We start from the raw sequence: 24,740 nt of genomic DNA on the forward strand, positions 1-24,740 counted from the left end.
TCAGGTCATCATTAAAAAATAAATAAAACACACACAAAATGTCAAGAGTAAGAATGTAAAAACAATTACCTGAGAATTTCTGCAGAGATCTTTTTAGTACTGAAATTACCCCTCCAAAACCCAAACAAGAATAACAAAAATATCCTGAAAACCTTCATCTTTCTCTCTCCCTAATATTACAGGGGAAGGGGAGCTGTTTGAAGGGGTAGTGTGTCCATGCATCAATTCTTATTCTGAAATGTTGCACCTCAGTTAAGGTAAAACTGCAATATTCAGCTTGTAAAATTAGAATTATATTAATTTCATTGAATATGGTCTTGGGAATATGTCAAAATTGTTAAATTCCTACCCATAGGATTAGTATGTATTTCTAAATTTTAGCTACCTTTTTTCAGTTGTTGTGTCTTCCATCATATTTACCTTTGTAAAGTACTCACTAGAAAATTCAGTGAGCCGTGATGTAAAATTCAGAAGATGGCACAGCGAATATGATGGTGTCTCTACACACCGCCTCCTAGAAGCAACATAAAAAGCTGGAAGATGAGGGAGTGTTTGAGTGCTCTATACTGGACTTGCAGGGTGCAAAGTTGGTTTGAGTTTGCAGCTTGTTCCCTTTAGAGGGTACTGAGGCAATGTAGTGAAGATGCAGGCGAGCATCGTGAGGAGCTAAAGTCACAAAATGGTTGTTACATTGTCCCCAGTTGCTGAAGGACTGGGGAACTCACCCAAGACCCCCTTCCCTCATCTCTCCTTGGCTGCAGACACCCGCCAGCTGCAGGGCGTTGCGTCAGAGCACACCCAGGCGGTGGATGCTGTCAGGCTCTCCAGTCAGCACCCAGAAGGGGGCTGGGATGTTGTTCTCCCACCCTGTAGGTGGGAGACCTACAAAACCACTTTTTTTCAACTTTCAACATGTTTGCATTTCACTCCAAAAGAGCAGCTTCAGTCAAGAGCAATGTTATTTTAGTCTATGCTGCAGGCTGTAGCACGGCTGTGACTCCACCATGACTGAAAGGTTTGTTCTGCTTTGGCCGATACTAACAGGAGACTGAAGCTGCCTTTAACTTCTGCTCCAACCCCCTTCCGGGCTCCAGCACAGGAACTGCAATCGCTGTTTCAAAGTTAGTTTGACATTTTCCCTCTTCCCTTATCAATTTGTTGCCTGGATTGGAAAATCGGTGATTTAACAGGCAGAACCAATTACTTTGCTGATGCTCTATACAAGTATTCTACACAGTTCTATCTGTATTCATCATTAAGGAAAGCAAAAAGAGCTTGTGCATGAATGTAATTTGCACTAATTTTTTAGCATTACGTGATATAAGGCAGTAAAGGCTATCTCTTTGTCTCCCCTCAGGTCTGCTAGCTTCTGGGCTTGGGTCTGTTCTGCTGTGTTCTTTATATGCTATTTCAAGGATATAGTCCAGCTGCTTGACCAGAAGACTGTCTGCTATGCAGTCAATGATTATAGCTGTAAGAATGAGTCAGAATGCTGATGTTTTGAAGTGACAGTGTATTTTGGGATCTTTCTTCCTTACATGGCCACAACAGATGGGTGACAGCTCTAACAAACTAATGCAATAGCAGTTTCCATGGTGTACTGGGTCTGGCTGGGATCTTAACTTTCCTTGCAGCAGCCCACACAGTGCCGTGCTCTGTACTTGGAGCTAGAACAGCCCTGGTATCACACCAGGGTTGTGTCTGCTGCTGAGCAGTGCTGGCACTGCATCAGGACTCCCTCCAACCCCCCCAGAGCCAGCAGGCTGGGGGCGGGCAAAAAGTGAGAAAGGAACATCACCAGGGCAGCTGACCTAAACCAACTATGCCATGTGATGTCACACTCAGCAATAAAAGGTGGAAAAAGGAAGAAGAGGGGAGGGGTGGGCTCTTCTTGTGAAAACGTCTGTCCTTCCGAACACCAGCTACATGTGTTGAGGCCCTGCTGCAAGTATGTGGTCAAGCATCACTTCTTGGTGGGAAGTAGAGAGTAATTTCCTTCCTCTGCACTTCCACACAGCCTTTGCTTGTTGTTGTGTTGTTGTGTTTTTTTTTCCCTCCCCTTTTCCCCTTTTCCTCTTTTCCTTTTTTCCCTTTAGTTAAATTGTTTAATTAATAATAATTTTGCTGACATTGCTGACTTCAGTTACACTCCCAGAAAAGCTGTAGAAGCTTAGAGCAACTAGAGGAATCTGTGATTCAGATAAGAGCGATGCAAGATGTGTCCTGAGGTGCTGAATCCAGTCTCCTGTTATTGCATATGCCATGTAATATTAACACTGTGATTCATAAACTAAGCAATCCTATTTTAACAGTAATGTTTTGGTTGCTTCTATACTACTATACTGTATAAAGTCGTATACTACTATACTATAGGGCTATTCTGGAGCTTCAGCACTCTGATGGTCAAAATAATTTCCAGGGTTGATGCCTCTCAGTAGTAACACCAACGTTGTTCTCTAAACTCTTTTGCATCCAACAGGAATCACATTCGTCTTTCTTTACTGGAAATACATCAGCTCACTGGATAGGTTCTCATTTTATTTCCAAATGATGATTCCCTACCCTCGTAGTAGAAATTCTTGCTATTAGTTGTGAAGTGCGTGTCTTTGCATATTTTACTCTTGAACTTCATGACACCGTTCCTGTTGCTCTAATACACAAGGTTGTCCAATCCTTCCTGTATAATATTCCTATTCTTCCCTGTCTCAGAAGTGCTTGCTTCTTCACTGGTTTTTGTTACATTTCACTGTAGTACTCACTTCATTTGTGCAAAGGCACTACTCAGTAATTTTAACCATGTTTGTCCTCTTCTCTGCTTTCTGACCCTTACATAAAGAGTATCTCATCATAGAACAAGTTATCTAGACAGTCAGGTGAACTCAGTTTTGCTTTTAGCCTGATTTCTGTTCTCCTTCCCTTTTACTGTCACTTCAAGCTGAGTGCTTTCCTACGCTTGATTCCTCCAAGGAGGTTCAAAGCAGTTCTGGTAGAGAACTGCCTGTCTCACCTCCTTGAGGAATCTGTTTAGTAGTAAGAGATTAGGAAATGTTTACTTGTTCGCTCATTTTGGAAACCCTGGGTTTTCAGATATGTTTTGCAATGAGCTGTGTGTTTAGCTTTCTCACAGGTGGGGCTGCTGTGTTATGTCATGCTGGCATGCGGAGGTGCTGGCTAGAAGAAAAACCACATCAGGAGCCGGAGCCGGGAGTGTGAACTCCAGCATCCTTGAGACAGTGCTGGTTCTGCCTGCTTCCAGCTCAGATAGCGCCTGCTGCATTCTGGGGAGAAATTTAGCTAATTCCTTCTACTGTAGTTGCTGCAACAGTGGGACATGTGACTGCTTTTCACAGTTCCTACCTTATTTAGCTTTGTGTCCAGTCCAGTTCCACACCCTGTAGTCACTCAGTGGTTTTTCTGCAGAAGTTGGTGCCCTTTCCTGGGAGCACTCAGCTGTGTGTAGCAGCTTGCAAGCCCAGCACATCACTGAGCTCAGTGCAGCTCATCCTTGCTGCCACTGCATTCCCTCGTCACACAGGGAAACAGCAGCACGTGTCTGGCAGGGAGCTGATGATCAGGTGGAGCCATGGGCCCAGCAGAGCTGAGGGAGAAGTGGGCAAGGAGCTGGGCAAAGACATCAGGGAGCCACCAAGTTCCCTTGAGAAAGGCTGTGCTGCATCGGCTGTGCCAGTTATGCATTGGGGTGCTGTGGGGAAGGGATGGGGTTCCCTGTAGAGAGCGTGGGGAAAGGGCCAGGCCATGGCTGCTGAAGGATGGGTTGCAGAAAAGTCCTGGCATAGCAAGGTGTTACAGAAGGGTTACCAGGACAGACTGGTTTCTTTGAACCCATTTCTGCTATTTTTCAGGAATCATTCACCAGATGAAAGGTGACTATGACACTGCACTGCGGCTGCATAAGACACATCTGTCCATAGCTCAGGAGCTGAGTGATTATGCGGCCCAGGGCCGGGCCTATGGCAACATGGGCAATGCTTACAACGCTCTGGGCATGTATGACCAAGCTGTCAAGTACCATCGGCAGGAGCTGCAGATTTCTATGGAAGTAAATGACCGAGCCTCTCAAGCATCTACACATGGGAACTTAGCAGTTGCCTATCAAGCACTGGGTGCCCATGATCGTGCTCTGCAGCACTACCAAAATCATCTCAACATTGCCCGGGAGCTGCGAGACATCCAGAGTGAAGCACGGGCCCTCAGCAATTTGGGCAACTTCCACTGCTCACGAGGAGAGTTTGTGCAGGCTGCACCTTACTACGAGCAGTACCTGCGCTTGTCCCCAGAGCTACAGGACATGGAAGGGGAGGGGAAGGTTTGCCATAACCTTGGCTATGCCCATTACTGCCTTGGGAACTACGAAGAGGCTGTTAAGTACTATGAGCAGGATCTTGCCTTAGCAAAGGATCTTCATGACAAGCTGAGCCAAGCCAAAGCTTATTGCAACCTGGGCCTGGCCTTCAAAGCCTTGATGGACTTCAGCAAAGCAGAGGAGTGTCAAAAGTATCTGTTGTCCCTGGCACAGTCTCTGAACAATTCCCAGGCCAAATTCCGAGCTCTGGGGAACTTGGGGGATATTTTTGTCTGTAAAAAAGACATAAGTGGTGCAATAAAATTTTATGAGCAGCAATTGAGCTTAGCCCATCATGTTACAGACAGGAGATTGGAAGCCAGCGCCTATGCAGCCTTGGGCTCTGCATACAGAATGATACAGAAGTGTGATAAGGCTTTAGGTTACCATACACAGGAGCTGGAGGTGTACCAGGAGCTGGGTGATGTGTCAGGTGAATGCAGAGCACACGGTCACCTTGCTGCAGTATACATGTCACTTGGGAAGTACACTATGGCATTCAAGTGTTATGAAGAACAACTGGATCTTGGGCAGAAGTTGAAGGACCCCAGCATAGAAGCCCAAGTCTACGGTAACATGGGCATTACCAAGATGAACATGAATGTCATGGAGGAAGCTATTGGCTACTTTGAACAGCAGCTGGCCATGCTGCAGCAGCTCAGCGGAAATGAATCTGTGTTAGATCGAGGCCGAGCATATGGGAACCTGGGAGATTGTTATGAAGCTCTGGGAGATTTTGAGGAAGCTATAAAGTATTACGAGCAGTACCTGTCGGTGGCTCAAAGCCTGAACCGCATGCAAGATCAAGCAAAGGCCTACCGGGGCCTGGGCAATGGACACAGGTAAGGAGCACTGCATGTGTATTGCAACAAAAGGCAGTGAAATGCAGTCTGTTAAAGCACACAGAAAGGCCTCTATTGTTCAGTATTGCCAAGTGTTATAGTCCGTATGATCCTGGTCCTGGAGAGTTCCTGTGAGCCCACCTGGTGCTCAGGCTCTGCACATGAACTTGTGCTTGAGTCCCTGAAGGCACTGGAAGCCAGTGGGCTGCTAGGAGGAGCGTGTGCATGGGAGCATTTGTATCTGTGCACACCTATGCTTGCCTAGAGGCACTGGCAGGAGGTGTGCTTGTGTGTGTTGAGGGGAAACATTGATATAACAGAGGAGAGAGGTATGGGATGCACTCAGAAATATGAGAAGGTGGCCTGTGTGTGTGCCTGCATAGAGTACAGTGTGGGGAAGGTTGCGTGCTCCTTAGAGAGCATGTGGGAATGCACAGGTGAGAACAGGGGTAGGGCTGAGCGTGAGGAAAAGGGAGATAACAGGCTGTGGGGCTGAAGTGTACATGCAGACTGGTTATAAGTGAAGCTTGGCTGGCTTGTTGGGGGCGGTCTAAATATGCAGTAGAGGGCAGGGAGGTTGATGTCTAGACAAGTCAAAATGGTTGCATTATGTTAATGGCAGGATGTGCTTGTGTGGCCATTGTATACATGCACAGGGATATGGCGTAGGACCAAGTAATGGAGTCCTCTGGATTCTGGGAAGAAAATGATTTTGTCTCTGCTACTGGCTCGAATAATGGAGCTGATGTTGCTCTGTCCTTGGAGCAAGAGTCTTATAGGGTAGCAGAAGAAGGATGGTGATTCAAGGATACTGAGCATGACTCCTAGGGGGAAAACGTTTGTCTTTGCCTGAAAGATTTAAGATGACCTCTAGAGGAAGTGACAAAACATTATATTTCAAGAAAATATTGGCAAAATCAATGCTGTTTTCTTCCCTTGTAGAGCTATGGGAAGTTTGCAGCAGGCTCTGGTATGCTTTGAGAAGAGGCTTGTGGTGGCACATGAGTTGGGGGAGGCGTTTAACAAAGCCCAGGCCTATGGGGAGCTGGGGAGCCTGCACAGCCAGCTGGGGAATTACGAACAAGCCATTTCTTGCCTGGAACGCCAGCTGAACATTGCTCGAGAGATGAAGGACCGAGCTCTGGAGAGTGATGCTGCCTGCGGCCTTGGTGGGGTCTATCAGCAGATGGGAGAGTATGACACAGCCCTGCAGTATCACCAGCTAGACCTGCAGATTGCGGAGGAGACCAACAATCCCACTTGCCAAGGCCGAGCCTATGGGAACCTGGGTCTGACCTACGAGTCTTTGGGCACCTACGAGAGGGCGGTAGTTTATCAGGAGCAGCATCTCAGCATTGCAGCACAAATGAACGATCTTGTAGCCAAAACTGTATCCTACAGCAGTCTGGGAAGGACTCATCATGCCTTGCAGAACTACTCTCAGGCTGTGATGTACCTGCAGGAAGGTAAGAGGCTGAATCCTCCAACATAGCATGTTGTGATAGATGTAGGGGAGTAGGAGGGAGGCCTGAACCCATGGAGAGAAGTGAGGTACTGTGGATGTGGCACTAATAGAATGGGTTTGACAGTGACTTAGATGCAAAAGCTCTTACAGACATGCATAGCTACTGTCAAACATCCATGTGAGTAGCTACACAAGCAAGTTGTTCTGGTCAGCACACCATGTCAGTCAGAGCGTTCCTGGCATCCTGTGAAGAGAGTGTTGAGCAGAGCAGTCTCTTCCTTCCTGGGGGCTTCTCATCCAGCTCTGAGCTTGAATCCAGGCTGCGTCTAATGAGAGTCTTTGTAAAGCCTGCTTGTGCCTGAGCATTGAAGGTATAAGCCCTCTCTGTAGATAGCACTGCATCCCCGGAATTGGCTGCATGGGTAAGGATATACTCATCCAAAAGGAGGTCTGGAACTAATTTGTGCTGAGCTGTGCTTTGCTGCTTACCACCTGGCTTTTCTTTCTGAGCTCCAATGAGAGTGAGACCAGATGGGTGAGTGTCCTGTAAGCTGAGAGTGAAAACAACTCTTGTTTGGTTGGGAGGGGCAGCCCTCGGTGTTCAGAAGCCATCTGCCCGCTGCTGAGTGCCAGGACCAGCACAGGCCTTTGGCTTGTGCTGCTGAAAAAGATTCCAGCATGCAAGCAGCATTCGTTCAAGGCAGTAGCTCTCTGATGGAGGAGATGAGCAATGTAGTAGGAGCATATGAAGTTGGAAGCTGAAGGATTAATTATATCAGCTAGTCTTTTTTTTTTTTTTTTTTTTTTTTTGAAAATGACTGACAGGATTCGAACAACCTGAGGGAGTTCAATTAAATTGGAAGGAAATAAATAATTTGCAGCTCCTTTTCCTTGTGTGATGAAGGATTCCTGAAAAGAAAAGAAAAAAGTAAATGCTGGTTGCTGCTGAGATGCATGGTCACAACCAGGCCTCCCCTTCTCCAGTCTGTAGGAAACTTGAGGTATATAAGAGCATCCTTGTGGGCAGCAGCAGGGCCCATGGAGGTGGGAGGCTTAGAGTGTGATGGAAGCAGGGGACAAACAAGAAGGTGCTGCTGCAAGTAAAATGCGCTTTTTGTCGCTCATGCCAGGACCCTGCCCTCTGTTCTGGCTCAGTAGAGAAACCTTCCAGGATGCTGGAATAGCTAGTGGGAAATGACCAAGTAATGTGGCAAAAGCCTCTTCTCTGGTAATGTTTGGCAGTTCAGTGTGATTTTGATTGTCTGTGTGGCTTTTAAGATTTAAAAGTCAAACTTCCTGGTAGAAGCATACAGAGTGTCTTGGGATTGCACCTTAACCTCACCTGGGTTGTGTCTTGGTCTATGGAGATGTCTGTCTTGCTTAGGCACCTCTCATGCAGGTGTTGATTCGAGTGTAAGCAGCCGCTGCTTAGCAATGCTGCAGCTGACATCTCACTGCTGGCATCCAGCACCGCTGTCTGCATGCCACAGGCACCAGGGAGGCATGTGGCCCACCTGAGCCGACATCCCCTCAGGCAGCTGAGGCAGGAGGAATGTTCCACCTGGAGGCCAAAGCCACTTCTCCCTCCAGCCCTCTCTCACTATGACTGCTTTTCAGGACTGAGGCTGGCAGAGCAGCTGGGACGCAGAGAAGATGAAGCCAAAATCCGCCATGGCCTTGGCCTTTCCCTCTGGGCAAGTGGGAACCTGGAGGAGTCTCAGCACCAGGTATTCCATGGCCTGCCCTATGCTTATGAGTCCTGTGGGTCATTTCTGTCCTAGGAGGAGGAAATGTCTGGTGCATCCTGGGACAGGGTGTATGATGCACTGAGCCCATGTGCCTTCTTGTTCCATCCCCAGCCCCCTGCCCTCGGCTGGGGATGCTGATGTCCTGAGGGGCTGTCTGAGGCTGACCTCCCCTCTGTGGCTATGGTGGCCCCTGGATCCCGCTCTCCTAGTCAGCACTATCTGCTGTATCTGTTTAGGGAGTCACCATGGCTGTTTTCCCCCCACCAGCTGTACCGGGCCTCGGCACTGTTTGAAACTATCCGACATGAGGTGCAGCTGAGCACAGATTACAAGCTGTCACTCTTCGACCTGCAGACATCTTCCTATCAGGCCCTGCAACGAGTACTTGTCAGCCTAGGTAAGAGACGCCATTGCCTGCTGGGTCTGAACTCCAAGCTTGTGCCACAGTTTGACTAAAGATACAGGGAGACAGTTCGTGCTACAACCTTTGCTCTTACCAGTGTGATGAAGCGTAGCATTTGTTTGCCAGGGCAGAAGTAAGGGTCTCTTTGGGTTTCAGGCACGATAGTCTTCCATGCTTTCTCCAGTCATTTGACTTTGTGACTCGTTTCCCCATACGTCACGTTAGTGCTTGCAGACATGATCTGTGGGACCATAGTCCAGCGCTGGACTGCTCTTTCCAGAAATAAATGCGGTGATGCTGTTTCACTAGGTTTGTGTTTGAGCTGGGATAGCACCTGTCCCTGTTCCCGCACTGTTCATTGCAGACCATGTTGGTGTCAGGTCTGAGACATGGCTTTGTCTTTTCAGGTCACCATGATGAAGCTTTGGCAGTAGCAGAGAGAGGACGAACAAGGGCATTTGCCGATCTGCTCGTGGAACGCCAGACTGGGCAGCAGGACTCTGATCCCTATTCTCCAGTGACCATTGACCAGGTCCTGGAGACAGTGAATGGCCAGAGGGGACTTGTTCTCTACTACTCACTGGCAGCAGGTTACCTGTACAGCTGGCTGCTGGCACCTGGGGCAGGTGAGGTCCCTTTTGGAGGTGAGAGCCTATGAACAAAAGCAATCCTTTGGATCCAGAACCTTGGAGCTAAATAGATGGGAAATGGTGGCATAGCCACAGCAATAATGGCATGGAAGTTCTTAGGACTTCCATAGAAGGATTTTGACATTCATCTGGAGACGGAAATGTCTCAGGTGTTTAATATTTCCGTTTTTTGACCTCTAAGCTGTATGTTTTTCCCCACACAGCAGTGCAGAGCAGTAATGGGATTCCAAGTACCTTGGTCTGTGAGAATCTTTAATGCATAAGAATGCTTACTTTAATTATATTTCTGTGCTTTATCGCTCCAAAAGCTTTTGGCATTTATTCACTGAACTGGATTGCAGAAAACAGAAGGGCATCCTTGCTTCCTGATACATCATTGAACTGCCTGATCCTCTGAATTCCGCTCATATGAATGTGGAAATGCTTATCACAGGAGAGCAAAGAGGATTAATTTGAAGAGGATTGCTTTTTGCAGGCAGCTGTTTTTCATTATCTAATAAAATGATGACTAAATTTTTATGAATTCTTTCTGGATATAATTTAATAATTACAGCCCTTCACCATAACAAAGCTGAAGAGGAAAAAAAAGCACTATTCAGATTACACCAAAAACACTTTGGGAAGGGAAGCAGACATTTGCATATTTCTGACTTCACATGGGATGACAGTGATTGGAAGATGTTCTTTTGGGGGGCGTCTTGTAATATTGATGGTATAAGTTTAAGATGATATCATCCTGCTGTGCATCCTTGGCACTAAGTGGCTCTTTAGTTCTGTACTTTGCACAATAAAATGTCACTAATTCTGTAGTATTGAGATCAAGTTGAGTATACTAGAATTATATGAATCAGTAGTGCAGGATTTTCCACCAGCCTTCACAACCAGTCTCCTCCTTGCCCATCTGGGTCGTGTAGAAGTGCAGCTGTGCTCTCCAAGTACATGGGTTTGTGACTAGCTCCTTGAAGGCACTGACAGGTATGAGGAAGGAGAGGGACACTGTTGCTTTTGTCTTTAACATGCAGGTTTCCTCTTGAACAGCTTTTCTGGGGAGCTCTTCAGGAGTGACTCCATCCCTTCTCATCTCATTACTGATGGTGGAGTGTAGCTTCAATGACAGCCCAGGATCCTCATTATCCCACTGAAATTGTGCCTTTAGAGCCTCTTCACTGATTCTGTATTTGTGACAAAGGGAGCTGCTTTATTGATTATGCCCCCACTTCTGATAACTGATCTATGCTGTCAATGCAAACAGGGCATACAAAGCAGCCTCTTGCTGTTGATCACAGGCTGTGACACTGTAAAATTAATTGTATCAGAAAGGTTATGGCAGTATGAATGGAGGAAGGTTTTATCTCGAGTATTAGTTGAATTCTTAACCAAAAAAGTGATCGTTCTTTATAAGTTTTATCCATTGTGAAATACTAACATTCAGTATTTTACTATGCATTAATACACCTTTCTTTGTATATAATGTATTTTCATGCATATAAGTAAAATGAAAAACCTTTGTGTGACATGAGAAGTTTCTGCTGTAGTAGTAGCATTTTTGTTCAGCATTTGAGGCCTTGTGTGTTCAATGTACATGTATGTGAACAGAGACTATTAATAGGTATTTTTCATGCCTAGCTGTTGAAATGTGACTTACACTGGTGACTTACACATGCTTTCATGGAAGATGTGCTTTATAATTTATATAAGACGGCTGCAATAGCAAATGCATTCTGAGCATCTCATAAAAGCAAAGTACTTTTGAGCTATCATCTGCAAAATACAAAGCCAGATTTTAAATAACCAATTGTAATTCAGAAGTCTGGAAGAGCCCTGCGGAAAAATGCACAGAATGCATAGCCACAGTTGTACTGGAAATGCCAAGTGCTAGGGACTGTTCCGCTTTCCTGGATAGTTGCTGGCAGTGTTCTTCCTCCCCTGCAGAAATAATGTCATGATTCTTTTTCCTTGCAGGAATTCTAAAATTTCATGAGTATTATCTGGGTGACAGCGTGACTGAAAATGCTGGGGACTTCCCTGAAGCCAACAGTGTGACTCTGCAAACAGTAACAAACTCTGCATTGGAACAGTATGTCTCAAGTGTACGGGAGGCTCTGGGTGTGGATTCGTACTACACCCGGTAAGCTGGAGATAGGGTTTAACATCCTGGTTCCCACTTTCTCACCAGAAAGCGATAACCGTTCATATAGCAAATAACTTTTGTTATTTTCACCAATTCCAAAGTAAATTAAAGAATGTGCATCTATGCTGGGATGCTGAATGCACCCTGAAAGGTTTACAGGGCAGGATGGTTCAGGTTGCAGAGCCACCTTCTTCTGGTTTTACCTTTACTTAGGGAACTGAAGAGAAAGCTCTACCTAATTTATTTTTTTTTATTTTCTTATCTATTTATTTATTTCTAAAACACAAAAATACTAGCTTTTAGAAGGTTTAGGAGAAGGTGTCTTTGTCTTATAAACCACTCGTGGCCTGTTCCAAGCTTATTTTAGCTTTTCAGTGCTCTATATTTTCATGTCTACTGGCCTGAATGCAGCTATTTGCATCGTATCTAACTTTGACTGAGAAGTTCGTCATTTGCATTACCAGAAAAGAACCTGTCCAGAACAGCACTAACTTGAGATGTCAGGATTTTTGTTGTGTTTTAAGGGAGTGTGTGGAATGGGTTGTTTTCCTTGCTTCCTTCCTTCCTTGCTTCCTGTTTTAACAGGGTAGTTATTATATCAGTCTCCTAAAGAACACACGATGCTTTTTTTCCCACTTTTCATTGGAAATTTGCCCAAAGAACTGACAAACTCTTGCTATATAAATTACTTGTAGGTTTCTGCAACCCTTTGAGATTACTTTAGACACCCATGTTACCATTAAAATTCTTACATTAATCTTGTAAGAACTAAACAATTTGTACAGTCCTGAAGTCTTCACCGGTGACAGACTGAAGACAGATCAAAATCTTTGAGACGCTGCTTCAGAGCGCTAAAACCTAGCAGTCCATAACCCATGTCATTTTGTTAAGAGGTACACGCAGCAGAATACAAGCAGATTTGTGGCCAGGTTTGAACCAACCGCGCTGCAAATTAGAAGGAAAGCAAACCACTCCCCAAAACAGGAAAAAAAAAAAATAAACCATGCATTGTTATCCCACACAAGAGAGGAAAGTTAATTGGTATGAGAAGGGTGAAAGAGATACCTGAGTTGAGATGGACAACATGTATCTAGAAGAAAACTGATTTGAGCCATTTTCTCTGCTTCTCTGCTGTAGTCTCCAAGGAGAAGAGCTATGTCAGTGATCTGTGTGGTTTATGTAGCTTTACAGCTAAGAGATAGATAAAGGGTTTTTGTTCCTTTGGGCTAGCTACACAGTGATTTGCTCATCCTTTCTATTTATTCTACTTCTATATATAAATACTTTTGTGACCATAGCAGTGATTACCCATAAATGATAAGATATGAAATGATTTGAAAAAAATTATAGTACTACTCTGAAAACTTCCCATGAACGTGGTGTTAGATTCTCTCTCGCTGAGTATGATGTTGGTGTCTGGATGTTCCTTTGGAGTGTCACTAAAAGATTTAGTATTGCCATTGTGGGAGGATGAGCTCTAATGATTCAGTGAGAGGGAGGGATTCAGGGACCCAGAATTTTGCTAATATGGACATTTGTACATGTTGCTGAAATACTGGCAGTATCTATAACAGATTTTGATCATGAACAGGTGGCTTCTTGTTGCTGATAGCCAAAATGGTGGATCAGGAACAGGTCAACCTAAGGTCAGCAATCATGTTGACTTAGAGGTTCTGACCCAGTCTGTCCAGAACTCAGTCTCAACTTCCATTTTCTGTAATCACCCACCAACCTCACAAGGGATTTGTCAGGATTGTGTCAGTTGAGCTGCTGAGAAGATGACTCTGTGCTTAACTCATAATGTCGAGACAGTTTGAAACCAGAAGCAGTAGGGACAGCAGATACCTCCCTCCAGTGGTACCCACATCTGCATGTATTGGACTTCTAGTTGTCTCATCTGCGTGCATTTTGGGTTTGTACTTTCTGACAAGGTGCGTAACTTTCCACAGTTGTGAAGGTGGCTTTCTGAAGGGGAACATATGGTTTTTTACAGCTCTCTGACTGAATTATTCATTTCACTGTGACCAATAACAAACTGCATGCTCGTCTAGGGTTTTTATTAAGTACTGTGAGGAAGACCAATTGGAACCTAAACCAGATGAGTAATCAAAGTCTAAGAGAATTGACAGACAAAGGGGAGTAGCTTCCTGCAAGCACATAAGCACAGCTATCTGAATGATCATAATCATGAAATTATTGCTACTAAATAATGCTATACTTTATGCCTATCCTTGTCTGTGGTGATGTCTAGTGGTTTGCAGGCCTTACATTAAATTCTCTTGGCTTCTGTCACACCTTAGGAGATACATTTTTTAAGTCTTGCTTGAAAATGAGCTGTGTGATTCCTGTTAAAGGAAATGTCAGAAGTTATTCTCTCCAGCCTTCATGTTTCCTGGGTTTTACAGATGAGTTCTGGATGTTGGCACTTCATCCAGTTCTTTCTTGTGCATGCATGTGGACCATGTTCTTTCTGGAAGAACAGAGTCACTCCCTCTGAGGTGCAAATACTGACAGGCAGGACAAGAAAGAAAAAGCAAGACTGAATTGGTTCCATCTACCCTTCTTTTAAAGGATCAGGGTTTCAACTTTCAGAAGGTTACATCCATCTCTAGGTACCAGTGGTTGAATCTTATCCTCTAGATATGCATGTACACAACCAAAATCTGTGGTTACTCCTTATGTTTGCAGATACTATTTTCAGTTCTGGTCACCATTTGTCATCACAGACTTTTCCTGGCAAAGGGAGTCCTTCAGTCTTCAGGTTTTGGGATGAGTCTTTAATTTACCGTGATGTCAGCTTCCTCCTCTTTTCATGGGGATGGTGGTGGTATGTTCTTGGTTAAGGACTGTGGGTTTGATGTTTGTCTCTGAGATCAGTGGGCTGGTGTGGTATGATCACAGGCAGAAGGTCTTTCCCCACTTGAAAATTATATGCAGGTTATTAAACAAATCTTGTCTGCTCCGTGTGGGTCAATATCATGTTCTGATATGAAACTTTCCTTGTATTATTAAGTGCTTCCTTGCAGCATTGCACATTGCCACCATACTCCAGCATGGCAAACCCCCAGGAGAAACTGTCACCTGCAGTCCCTGGAAGCTGTTCTCTGACTGTCAATAAAGAGCAAAAGGAGTTGAATATGTACTGCATGCATGTGAAAACTTTTGTTTAGCTTCAACTTCTCAGTTCATGGCATGCTGAAGTGCACTGTAGTTGTATGCTTTTGCAGATATTTAAGTGCAATTGCCTTCCATAAAGGTGTAAATATGTTTGTAGGTACTGTTGCACCACCAAGGTGGCACATCTTCCCATTTTTTGCTCCTGGGAGGAAGGGATGCTCTCATAGGATGTGTCATCAGGAATTTGCTGTGGTAATGTTAGGTTCTGCAGTGCAGCCTTTGCTTTGTGCTGAAAAAAGGCAGCATAAGTGAGATGCAGGCAGCACAGCAGCTTTAGCTAAAGTGTACAAATTCCAAGGCTTGTGATGCACCATATGAGATGCAAATTATTTATTAAATTAAAGAAAGGGATTGTTAAAAATGCACATACAATAGTTGTTTGCTTTCTGCCTTTACAAAGGAAAAACAAGTGTTACCATAGTATTTAGATGGAAAATCTATGACAAGATGGTCATTTAGATATTTCTCTATATTTGTCTCTGTTGCTGCTGTCCTAGTGTCACTGATGGAGTCATTTTTTTTCTCTTTGTATCTTTCCTTGTTTGTATAATAGGAACATCAACACAGCTGTCTTTTGTATATTGAGCTTTGCCAGTGAAGGGAGCATACATAGCTTGGGTCTTTTTTGTGGAAAGGATATAGTAGCGTACGTTCTTAGGCAATTCAAGGGCTGAGTTGGTGTTTCCTTCAAACATCAGCTTTTCTGTTCAGTAGCTTCACAAGTCCTTATCTGTTTGCTGGGCATGGGAATTTGGGTCCTGTATTTCTGTCATTGTGTGTAGTGCTTTAAACCCTTAAGAATGCCCAGGGCAAGAGAAAGGTACAGGGCTGTTATTATCTTGTATGCCTAACAGGAGAGGAGATGCAATCCAGGGAAAATTTGACTTTAACATTTGGTTGAGGTTGTCTGAAATTAATTTTCTCTAAGACTGGTTGAGCATTTGTTACAAAGCTGTTGTTCTGTCCTGCACCAATTATTCCTTCAACCTGCTGTTCCCTCTGCAGAGCCTGTGCTAGCAGTGAGACTGAAAGTGAAGCTGGGGATATCATGGACCAACAGTATGAGGAGATGAATAACAAGCTGAACTCAGTGACTGATCCAACTGGCTTCCTGAGGATGGTCAGCAGGAACAACCTCCTGAACAGGTGAGAGTACAGTGCTGTACTGTGGGGATCAGTGAGCAGAATGAAATGTCTTGCTGTGATCTCAGAGTAGAGCTGATGATGTTGTTGATGAATGCAATCCTGAGGAACACGACGGAGGCCATTTATGCAGCATCTATGTGTCTTTCTGCTTCTTGGGAGCCAAATGCATTTCCCTGAACACAGATCTAGGAGCTTACCTAAGGTGTCTTGTGAATTAACTGGTTTGTAGCTGTTAGGAGAATCTCAGGAATGGGGGAATTTGAGCACTTCATTAAAAGCACCCTCACAAGAGCATCAGAAGGAGAACTAGAAGAAAACATGACTGATGTTTTCAGAAGCTGCACTGAGATGAAGAGAAAGGCAAGATACTAGTGTGTGGCCTCCCTGCCCAACTTTTGTCTCCAGATGGGGGAATATCAGGGAGCTCTAGTGGTAAAGCTGATGCTGCCACATCTCTTTTGTACTTGGTTTGCTGAGTCCCAAACTCAGGGCAGGTGCTATAGTCTTGCCCAAACCTTTGAGTACTTACATCTGCTTCAGTCCCACAGATGATGAAACGAGAGGCTACAGAGTCTAGAAAGGAACCGTAGAAAGCATTACCTATCCTATTGTTACACTGCGTGGTTCTTAATCTAGCAGTGCAGAGAGCAGTATGCAGCACAGTGCATGTTGCACAGTGAGCTTGGGACAGCAATGAGTTATCCTTGGGAGAGTCCTGCAGCTTCAGGAATGAAGCAGATGAAAGCCTACATGGAAGGAAGAAGATTAAGAAAGGAAAATGGAGTAGGCAGCATTTCTATGCACTGGCCTAGAGTTCTAGCAAGGAACTGTGAGCTTTCAGACTTTGGGTAAACAACAGAATTGAGTATTTAGGAAGAATACAAATTGTCATCTTGCATCTCTGGCCTCCAGCTCTCCGCCTCTGTGCAGTTTTTCTTCTGCCAGCTAATACTGGCATAAATTCATGTAGCTGTAGGTCAGTGAGGTAGGTTATTGCTGCTGTCATGCTTCAGGAGATGGCAACGTTGTGCCTCACAAGCAGTGAATCAAGGTACGGCCTCTGTTTGCCTTGGCTTCTGCAGTGCAGGGCAGAAAGGGGAGTAGGGCCTGTTTGCAGTTGAGAGTAAGAGCTTGCCTTTTCCTGCTGCCAAGGCAGGCCCTGCATTCCTCATGTGAGGCCTGAATGCAGTGTTCACATCTTGTGTTTGAATGTTGGAGATCCTCAAGGGGGAGTTTATATGGCCTGGGGCCAATGTGAGTTCCTTCACGCGCAGGAGTTGCACATGCTGTTAAGGTCCTATGTCAAAATGAGGCCCTAGACATGCTGGGACTGTTCGGAGCCATCCAGTCTCCATTTCTGATGACAAGTGGGTGACTGAAATGAAGCCATTGGTTTTGGATGGGTGCCCTCTGGCTGCTGTCATCAGGTAACCCGGTGATTCTGGCTTTTAAGCAGAGAGTAGTATGCTTTTTGGCAGCTCTGCTTTGAAAAGCAAAAATGCCTAGGTTTGGCAGTTAGCTTAAGGGACTTCTGAGAAGAAGAGGACTTCAGAGGAAAAAGGGATGCTGAAGGGACACTGCAGTGATCTCTGTACTGTCCAGTAGCTGTCTAACCAGTTCATGCCAAGAGATCCTGACACAGTCCTAGTTGCTTATGTTTTATACAGCTTCTGTTTTCTCTGCTCTGTAGGACTTTTAGACCAGATTAAAATCTGATTTCTTCCCTGCTCATCATCTTTTGCTCAAGCAAGAAATGTGATCATAGCCATCACCTGAATATAGCTCCCCCACCTTTCCTTTGGCCTCTGCACCATCATGGGGGACACAGTCTGTCTACCTTCCTGCAGAAAACATGTGAATCAGCCCTGCCACTGCTTAAGTGTAAAATATACTTCCCTGAGGGCTATTTTTACAATGCATCATAATGGGAGTTTGTAAAAGGCAAATAAGGAGGTAAGGAGTAATGTAATTTCAGGTGCAAATTTACTTGTGACAAGGACATTGTTGTCTCCCAACCAGCCTCTGTGCTTTGCAAGATCAGGGAGCAGATCCTCCTGGAAACTATGCTAAGGCAGGGATTCTGGCTGGCCAAGGGCAAAGTGTGAGGCCTTTGGAAGACAGATTCGGAAAGCAGTGGCCAGAGAGTTTCTTATCTGCCTGGTTCTGTACCATACGGGGGCAGTGTTGTGGCTGCCCAAGTACAGACCACCCAAGCAGAGAGTTCTGGGTGGCCTGAGGGTTATGCACCACCACTGGTGGGTATTGGAGATAATTGTGGGTGCTTGAAAGCATCTGCAGGGGCTTGATATTTGAATGTTTTTTCAGAGCTTCCCACAGCTTGGTATTGTATGTCAAGACCTTGAATGTGGGTATTGGTCTGCATGTCTAGGAAAGGACTTTTTGAGGCAGGCTTGCAAAGTGACAGGCCCGATGGATATCCATTTGTCCCAGGACTGTCAGACCATTAAAACAGTGAGTCTGACTCTCAGCCCTCCAGAATGGCTGTGCTTCACCATGAGTAATATTTCACCCATTCAGAGTGTTAACAAGTGCCAAGGCAAGAGCAGTGCTATGCTGGCTGCAGTATGAACTGCTCCTTCCTGCCTGTGTGTAGTCACATTCATCCTCTGCAAGCAAAGCCAGGCCATGAGAGACTGGTGGCATGCCAAATTAGTCTGAGCTCAAGGCTTGTATGACAAGGGTTTTTTCCACCTTTCTCTGAGGACCTCATGGGATCATTGCTTTGTTCCTCTATCTCCAAGACAAAGGGTGGAAACAGAGTTGCCAGTGATATATGCAGGCAGTCCCGAGTCCCAGTTTGTGCTGTTTCCTCTGCTTGTTGCAGGCCAGGATGCCTTATACAAAGGATTATAAATTAGCAGCACTGCAGAGTGTGCAGGGACTCCAAATTCTATTGTTCCAGAAATCAGGGGAGGGAACACTGCAACAGCAAGGTAGAAATGCTCAGACCTGCTGCTGTGCAGCACTGGCTCTTCATAGAAGGGGTGTTTGCCTGAAAGTGTCCATCTTGTTGCATTAAAATCACCTGGACTCAGATGCCTGACAGGCCACATGGAGAGCTATTTGTTTGCACTGGTCAAAGAGAGATGGTCAGGGCTCCAGGTTTGCTCTGCTTGCTAAAAAAGATCTCTGTCCAGCCTCTCCCTATGGTTTTTCTCTGTCTGTGTGTACACAGACATGCAAAGGATGTGGAAGATTTATGATATTCCTTTGGTTTTGTTCTAATAAAAAACAGTCTGAGTGGTGAAGGGATAAATCTAGAGCTGCTAGGCTGTGCAAGCAAGATGAAGGAGGCTCTGCTGATTAATCAAACTGGTATCCCCTGCAATAAATTAGTCTGTTAAATATGTTTAACACCGACGACTAGGCTGGTGAGTGCCACCTGCTGGCAAATTGCTATTTCTTAGGAAGGCCAGGACTGTTCTGCTTGGACTAGTGTTCTTTGTGCTCACTTGATCCTGGATAAGCAGGAGGGGTATCCCTGCCCTTCCTCAGTGGTATATCAGATGGAATATAGTAGAGGTGTGTGCTTTAAGTACATGGGGTCAGGGCACTAGAAATGCACAGGATTGGGAAAGCACAATTTCTATTCTATTTCTTGATCAGATTTTAAAATCTGTGCTATATAGTGTAGAAACAGCTGGGCACTGTACAGCGCGCTTGGCTCAGTCAGCTGCTGCAATGAAGCTAGGCAGAGCGATCCAGAGGGGAGGACTTAGTGCTGAATCCATCCTGATGCTGCCAAGAAATTTGGTGTCGCACAAGTCACCTCGTCAGGTTCTCAACAGTGCTGAGTAGTTTTAGTGTGCCTGTGCTTTCACCAGCATCCGTTTGTGTAGGAGAGCATGGACAGTTAGACACAAGGCTTCTCTTTGCATCCATTTAATACTCCTGTTGGCCTGTAAGTTACAAAGCTCTTGTTAGTGGAAAGCATGGGCGATAGCATCATTTTTTCTTTAGTGAATACTTTTTAGACATGAGTTAAGCTGGGTCCAGTGACTGGTTGCAGCAGCTGAGGAGAGAAAGGGAGGGGAGAAAGAAAGTTTCTAAATCGGTCTGTTGATAAGCGTCAGGGCTATGTCTCAGGCCTGTGGTTGGCAATGGTAGAAGGTGTGCACTTGAGTGGAATGTTTTGCTCACCTTACCTTTTCCTGGAAATTTGACCTATTCCATGAGTATAAGGAGATACTGTGCAGTCACATATGCCTACAGCAGATATGCAATCAACTGTATTAGTGTCATTGGTTGACCTACCTATTGGACGTTTAGTTATGTTCTGATTTCCTGCATATGCAAAAGCTTTCTGTTTTTGTTTATTTCGTGTGGTGATAGCTAAGAATCGATCCAGGCAAGAGGTAAAACTAATGAACAGAGTCAAGGTATTTTTTGAGAGTAAAGATTCTTAACAGAAGATGTTGCAGTCTGCTGTCCTGATGAAGTGTGGGGGGTTGGTCACGAATCCAGAAAACTGTAGCTGCTTTCCTGTCATGTCCATTGGCACAGGTGCATGGCACTGGAAGACGCTTGAGAGACAGAGCAGCTCTGTGGTTCACAGAGACCAGGGATGGAAGGAGACTTTCTCTGTGCATCTGTGCAGCAGCATCAGAGCATGAGCTGGATATGGAATCCTTCATTTAATGCATTTGGCACTGTGAGGGCAATGGGACATGTGTTCCCTCATGGGTGGCCTTCTACGCATGAGATTTGTTGTTTTCATTGCTGGACAGCCCCAGTGGTGACTCCAGTTGCACTTCAGACCATGTTCTACCATTACTGTTAAATGTCTCATTTCACTCCCTTCCTCCTCCCTTCCTTTTTTTTTTCTTTTTTTTTCTTTTTTTTTTTTAAGGCCCACCTGTTAAAACTTTCTGGAAAATTATCCTTTTTACATAAAACAGTTATTCATGGCACTGTGCCAAGGATAGCCTTTCAGGGGAGCACAGCTGCTGGATTAGAGAGACTAGAGAGGGGCAACATCACTTCCTGAAGAAGGCAGTAAGTTTTTGTACCCATGCCATCTTGGTCTCCTCACAGTGCTGGTGTTTGGTGATGCCTGACACCCAGGAGAACATGTGAAAAGCTGTCTGTGGGATGTTGGAAATGGGCACCAGATCAGCACTCGTATAACGTTCACTAGCCTCTTGGTGATGACAGCACCTCCAAGTCTCTGGAGAACAGAGAGATAGTACAATAATTCTTACGTACAAGAGCTGCATGTAGGTCTCACACAATGTACGTGTACTCTTTGCAACTGAAAGTGACTTCCAAATGACAGACCACTTGATAGGAGTGTCTGTAGTGCAAAAGACTAACAAAGGCCTGTACTAGTACAAATGTTACACTTGCAGCATCTGTGAACAAGGATGTGCAGACAGGGAAGTACAGAAACATGTCATGCTTGTAGCATGAGATGAGCACACAGTACAGATAAACTACTGAAGCTCAAATACCTAATTAGCATAGGTAATTACCACATTATATATAGAGAGATAGATAAAGTGCGGGGTAGACTCCTGATATACATGGAAGCTGATAAGGGAATGAATACTGGTTTAGGAAGTAATGTGTATAATAAAGGAATAGCTGCATGAATTCTTCAGGTTCAGGCTCCTGGTCAGTGGCACAAGGTGCTGTTCTTGTCCCTGAAATGCCAGTAGCAGTTTTGGGGTGAAAGACAGGGAGAGACTGCTCCTGTAAGGAGTAGCTGACGGCTTGAACTTGGTAAGAGTGAAGGCTGGTATAAGCATGTGGGAAAATAGCTAACCTGCTGAGTTTTGGGGAAGATGAGGAGAGCTACGAAGTGTGCAGTGAGGGGCTGTTCAAGAAATAATGGCAATGTTTGAAAGACTTCTTGGTGCTTAACAAAAGCAGATCTGAGAAGGACTACTGTCAGTGATGGGAAAGATTTTGATGAGTCTGCAGGGGGACCAGAGGGGTGAGTGTTGGTTTTGTTTGTTACTTTAAAACAGGTCCAGATTAACTCTGTTCAGCTGCTTGCATGAAGAAAAAAAATCATCAGGAAACTAAATCAGGTCTGCTGGGGTGGAGAGAAAAAGAACTGTGTAGTGGCATTTGGGTGGGGCTTGGAGACAGCTTTGTGACTGAGTTTTTGCAGTGAATACTGTAAGAGAATGACTGGAGATGGACAGATAGCAAATAAAGGAAACCGTCCTTTGTACTGCCATTACCCCATGGAACAGGAAAATGGGAGCAAAACAACATTGCAGCAAATTATAAAGCTTGTAGCGAAGCAGGTTTCGGATCAGCTGTCTTGCTGGAAATGTGGATTCTAACCTGCTTACACAACTCAGAATTTTTTCAGAGGCAGAGCCTAAGAGGCATAACTCTGACTTCGTGGAGCCATCCAGAGGAGTGACAGCAAGTGCAGGCGTGATCTTCATGTCTTGTTGCTTGCTTGTTTTCCTATTTCCTTTCAGTATCATGCTAGATTAGTTGGTGCAAAACCCCACTGTAAATCTTCCTGTGATTGTAGTCAATTGTTAACAGGTCTCATGTTTGCCCATACACAATTGCTACCAATAGGTAAGTAATAAATGTTGTGAACAGCATTTTAGGCACTTCATTTCATAGAGAAACTCCATAGCAACGCAAGCTGCTGTCCGCAGCTAGTTCACCCTGCCATTAATGTAATTGTTCATTGTGGTGTGAAGCTGAATGGGAGAATAAAGCCCTGGCATAAAGCATCTTACAGACCACAGTCATCTGCTTGGATGGACTGGGACTGCCTCATTGTCAGCATTATGAAGGCAGAGCAACTTGCTGTGGACCTCAGATTTCTGCAACTAACCTCTCACCTGCCTTTTGCCCACAGGAGCTGTCAGAGCATGACCAGCCTATTCAGCAGTACCATGTCTCCTGTTAAGGATGGAACATCATCTCTTCCAAGGAGGCAGACTTCCTTCAGCAAACCCCCACTCCGTGCACTCTATGACTTACTGATAGGACCACTGGAAGGAGTAAGCTTCTAGCACACACAGACATAAAGATACACTTAACCAAAATCACCTGTTGTATGGGAAAGCAAGAATAGACAGCCTGGGAATTGTTTCTGAGGCGTGGGGCTTTCCACTTGATCTTCCCTGATGGTGAGACAGGATGTGTTGGGAGGTGGAAATAAAGGATATTGCTGATGGTACCTCTTTTGGTCAGCTGCCAAAGTATAATGCTTTTGATGAAGAAAGCGTATCTTTTATTCACTAACACTAATTGGCAAACTTGGCAGATCTACTTAGGGACAAATAGGTCAGGGAGAATGAGAAACTGTTCTGAGTATGGAGAAGATTCATCTAAATCAAGGCTGGCCATGGCACTGGATTCAGTGGACAGGGGAGTTAGCCTTATGTGTGCCTATGCTGTCTGATGCAGCAGTGTCAGCCTTCTTCCTGCTTCTGAAATGACAAAGGAGCATCTTTTCTATGATTCTTTGTCTTAATCGTTTAGCTAGTTTGTGTGTCTGTTCCTCTCCCCTAAAGACATTCAAAAAATAAAATAAAAAATGTCTGCTTCCCTTTCCCTTTGAAACAGCAAGAGGTCAGCAACTATTCTCATCCCCTTTTAAATGAAAATGTTATCCTTCAGGAATTTTGTTCCCACTCCAAAAGCCAAAAAGCCATTAAAAGCACATTGCTGTCATTCTTCTACTTTCTACTGTTGACATTGTCCCTTATAGATAACCTTATTTTTGGTATTTCTGATTCACTCCCAACTCCCTTTGGAGGAAACCACCAGACTGATAATTCTATTTCTTAATAATATTAATTCATTGCTGCTACCTGAGAGCTAACACTTGAGATTGACTGCAAATTCCTGTTATTCTTTGATTGCTAGTGAGATGGGGTCAGTGTATCTCAAATCAATCCTCAGCTATCAGTGCATCACAGTGCAGTCGGGCAGTTTGCTCTAGCTAGACCCTGAACAAAACAGAGGAAGAATTGTGTTAGGACCAAGGTGCATTTGTCTGAGCTCTCTATAAAACCTGATACAAGCAGTAAAATTCACCGTGACTGCACAATAGCAATTTCTTTTCTGTTGAAGTGCTTTTATTCATTATGTCTGCACTTCAGGATTTTCTGACATTATTCACACCCCCCTGTGTTTTAAAAGTTTGTGTTTCCATTAGATATTTCATGGTAGTAGTTTACCGTTGGAAGCAAAATAAAGAAGATTCTTCTGTCCCCTGTTAAATGGGAACTCAGCTGAAATAAGTTTTCTCTAAAGCAGAGATGTCAAAGGGATTAACATTTGATAAATAACAGAAAGGAGGTAGAACATGGGTGTTATTTCTTCCAAAAAGAGTGAGGCCTCAGAGTTGCTGGGTTTTTGTTTGGCTGGTTTTGTTTGTTTTGGGGGGGCTGTGTTATTTATGAAATATAAGCGATGTGTTTGAAAAATACACTACCTTTTCTGCTGTTCTGTTGAAGGCCCAGAAATTCCATCAAGAAGTAAGTTCTGGAGACATTGGAATCTAGTTCAGAAATCTACTTGAAATGGGTACAGGCAGTTTCATGTTCATTTGCCTAGTAGCCTAAGTAGCTGGTTTTCTCCTATCAAAATACATATTTGATACATCTGATGGAGATCAAATGGTTTGAAATAAAAATTCTTATAAGAACTTACAGTCCTGCATATTAGGTCTTTGTCTCCACCCTGCTGTGAATACTGTAAAATTAGCTTGTCTTTGGGAACATCAGTCAGTCTAGAGGAAAAATGAAACAATACTGCTTGAACAGGTTATCTCCAAAACTATGTCGAGTTGAGGAATTAACACAAGCTT

At 44.5% G+C, this 24,740-nt stretch overlaps 1 protein-coding gene across 8 annotated transcripts in view; it reads left to right on the forward strand.

Moving 5' to 3' along the window:
• The window catches only part of TTC28 (tetratricopeptide repeat domain 28), a 158,173-nt gene that overhangs the window by 113,473 nt on the left and 19,960 nt on the right, over positions 1-24,740 (forward strand). For all 8 annotated transcript variants that reach the window (XR_011803843.1, XR_011803844.1, XR_011803845.1 and 5 more), the window contains 8 exons: positions 3,864-5,205; positions 6,148-6,671; positions 8,288-8,397; positions 8,686-8,815; positions 9,229-9,447; positions 11,434-11,599; positions 15,785-15,925; positions 22,779-22,923. Coding sequence is in view for 4 of the 8 variants with exons in the window: in XM_038187479.2 (XP_038043407.1) it covers positions 3,864-5,205; positions 6,148-6,671; positions 8,288-8,397; positions 8,686-8,815; positions 9,229-9,447; positions 11,434-11,599; positions 15,785-15,925; positions 22,779-22,923 (2,777 nt within the window). In the remaining 4 variants the exon portion in view is untranslated. The remainder of the gene's footprint in view (positions 1-3,863; positions 5,206-6,147; positions 6,672-8,287; positions 8,398-8,685; positions 8,816-9,228; positions 9,448-11,433; positions 11,600-15,784; positions 15,926-22,778; positions 22,924-24,740) is intronic.

The sequence above is a fragment of the Anas platyrhynchos genome, chromosome 16, assembly GCF_047663525.1.
Source record: "Anas platyrhynchos isolate ZD024472 breed Pekin duck chromosome 16, IASCAAS_PekinDuck_T2T, whole genome shotgun sequence".
Classification (NCBI taxonomy): Eukaryota; Metazoa; Chordata; class Aves; order Anseriformes; family Anatidae; genus Anas; species Anas platyrhynchos.